Source organism: Neophocaena asiaeorientalis, unplaced genomic scaffold, assembly GCF_003031525.2.
Source record: "Neophocaena asiaeorientalis asiaeorientalis breed wild unplaced genomic scaffold, Neophocaena_asiaeorientalis_V1.1 scaffold150, whole genome shotgun sequence".
NCBI classification, from domain to species: domain Eukaryota; kingdom Metazoa; phylum Chordata; class Mammalia; order Artiodactyla; family Phocoenidae; genus Neophocaena; species Neophocaena asiaeorientalis.
The window spans coordinates 19,822,205-19,824,815 of NW_020176571.1; the positions used below are offsets into that span (position 1 = coordinate 19,822,205).

Genomic DNA, 2,611 nt, shown 5'->3' on the forward strand with positions numbered 1-2,611 from the left:
ACACACACACACACATTCACTCACCACTTACTCTCCACTGGAATAAGTATCCCTTTGGCTTACCTGGCTGGATCAGGCTTGGCTGACTGAGACCTGGGCTGTCTGTCTAAGCTGCGTTCAGTCATGTAGGTGTTGTGAGGATCTATCAGTGGACAGTAAGGATGTGCAGAGACATGAGGACTGTGGCACCAGGGGCTGCGATTGGGGAAAAGGGTTGGTGGGATTTCTTTTTCTCTGTAAAAGAAAAATTAAGCCCAAATTGAACCCCAAAGGCACTTCATACAGTGGCATTAATAATGAAAGCTCAATTAGAGTGAAAGCATGTTCCAAGACCAGAGAATATGGCTTTTCTAGACTTTGTGGGCAGCCCCATTATCACATCAGAAGCATTTGCCTACAAATGAATAACATAAATTCCGTTCTTTCAGCCACAGCCAGCTCTTGATCCAAGATGAAAATTCTAGACGATGCAAATCTTCCTCCACCTAAGCACTGCCAAAGGTGTGGTGATAACTTCATCTCTGCACTACTCCACGGCCTTACCTCTAACAGCAGTGCTGTTGTGGAATGAAATGACCAGAGGGGTCTTGATATCACCCAGTGGAAATTGACAGCCTTTGTCATCCCACGAGTTTACCCTACTAGCTCTGTGTTTTTATGTTTTAAAACATAAAAGCTATTATGGTCTTATTCAAAATAGGAGTGTTTTGATCTTTATTGATTTACCTATTCATCATATATCTACTTGTCAGCCAGTCACTCCCACCGGCTCAGCCCTTATTAATTGTGGGAAGGACTTAATTTTTAAAAAAAAGAAAACAAGCAACTTTTACCTTGTAAGAGAAGCTTGAACTCGTTCCACCTGATATTTTGAGATATCTTGCTTAGATTGGTCTTGTTTTTCTTTAGTTGTAGTTGTAGCTGCTGGCCAATGAAACATGTGCCTTTGAGATGTTGGACTTACTACTGAGCATCTGTCACATTCAATGTCAGTCTCTAATTTCTCCCATGCTTGCTTCCAGTGGATAGGAGTGTACCAGGCAACAGCCTAACAAAAACGATTTATTGACATGAAATACTATTGGAGTTAGGTTTTTCTTTTTTAAATGACATAGGCTTATTGCAATAAAATTTCAAAGTCAAACTGTGATGTCATTTACGTCCTGTGTAAGGATTAGTGAAACACATGATGAGGCTGTAGTAAGACATCCTGGCCTTAGTTTCCAGTTGTGAAAATTACAAGCTGTATACTCTCAGGCAGATTAGTCACCTACTGTCCTGGGCTGTGTCCTCATACGTAAAATGGGGAGGGTGGTGGTGAGGGTGTTCTATGAGGGTGTGGTGAGATTCAGTTAAGCTACTGAATTTTGTAACTATAAAGAACTATGCAAAAGTAGTTGTAATATTAATAAGTTAAATTTTAATGGTTAAGACTTATCTATCATCTATCTAGTCTTATTTGAGATGGGGGATGGGCATTAGAACTAAAGACATGGAGAGGAAACCACATCCTCCAGGTTAGAATCCTAGGTGGGCAGTTTTTTTTTTTTTTGGTTTCCTGAATATGTGGCATATATGTGCACATATATGTGCAAAAATTATTCAGAAAAATCATGTGTAGGGACTAATAATTATGTTTTTGTTCAACATGAGAAAAGTTAGGCACCGAAGTGTGCCCTATCATTCTACTTGTTCTCGTGATCTGTTTTTAGTTTATAAAATTAGAGGTTTGGGTTGATGCTGTAACCATTGCCAAACCCTTTGTTTGCCAGCTAAACAGACATAAAGGCAACACAAGGCAAGTGCAGCTAGGCTAGGCCCACAGCAAAGAAAGAGAAAGATGCAATCTTTCTTAAAAGGTTTAATTTCATGGCTCACAGCAGGAAAACCCCACTTTTGGTTCAGTTCATCAGTTAGGGATTCTCCTTTTTTGCAGCTCAAACATAGGTATTTGCGTGGAAAATAGGCTTATGATCTTTTGAGTGCAATCTCTCTCAGTTAGATTGTAAGCCTTTCTTACCCAAGGGCAATATTTTATTTCTTCCTGTACTATAGGGGGCTTAAAAACGTCTGATGATAATGACAGTGATAATGTGATAAAATGACAAGTTTTCCTCTGGAAAACATTCACCTCTGGAATGTTGACCATATGAACCCTGTAGGCTCTTTTGTCTGGTTTTATTTTACTGTTGCCATTTTGCCTATCATGTGACCTTGAGCCAGCCATTTAACTTTCCAAGCCCCATTTTCTTCCTTTGTAAAATGCTTAAATAATCTGAGAATCAAAGGAGATAATGTACATATAAATAGCCTTTTGAGTTCCTATGGCACAGGAGCGGTCTGTTCCATATCTGAATCTCTAATAGAAAACAGTGTATTGGGAAAGTCCCAGGCGTTGAATCATATAAGATGCCTATTAAATTTCTGACATGTAATATAGAGGCTGCAAATCATATAGGACAACAATGTGGTTGGTGAAAAATATCTAGCCCTGTTTAAAAATCAGTAGACTCGGGGCTGCCCTGGTGGCTCAGTGGTTAAGAATCCACCTGCCAATGCAGGGGACATGGGTTCGAGCTCTGGTCCGGGAAGATCCCACATGCCACGGAGC

The 2,611-nt window shown here is 40.1% G+C and overlaps 1 protein-coding gene across 1 annotated transcript in view; it reads right to left on the minus strand.

The window, feature by feature from the left end:
* The window catches only part of LMNTD1 (lamin tail domain containing 1), a 51,184-nt gene that overhangs the window by 18,558 nt on the left and 30,015 nt on the right, over nt 1-2,611 (minus strand). Inside the window, exons 6-7 of the mRNA XM_024733509.1 lie at nt 834-1,048; nt 64-234 (exon numbers count right to left, since the gene is read on the minus strand). Of these exons, the coding sequence (XP_024589277.1) occupies nt 64-234; nt 834-1,048 (386 nt within the window). The remainder of the gene's footprint in view (nt 1-63; nt 235-833; nt 1,049-2,611) is intronic.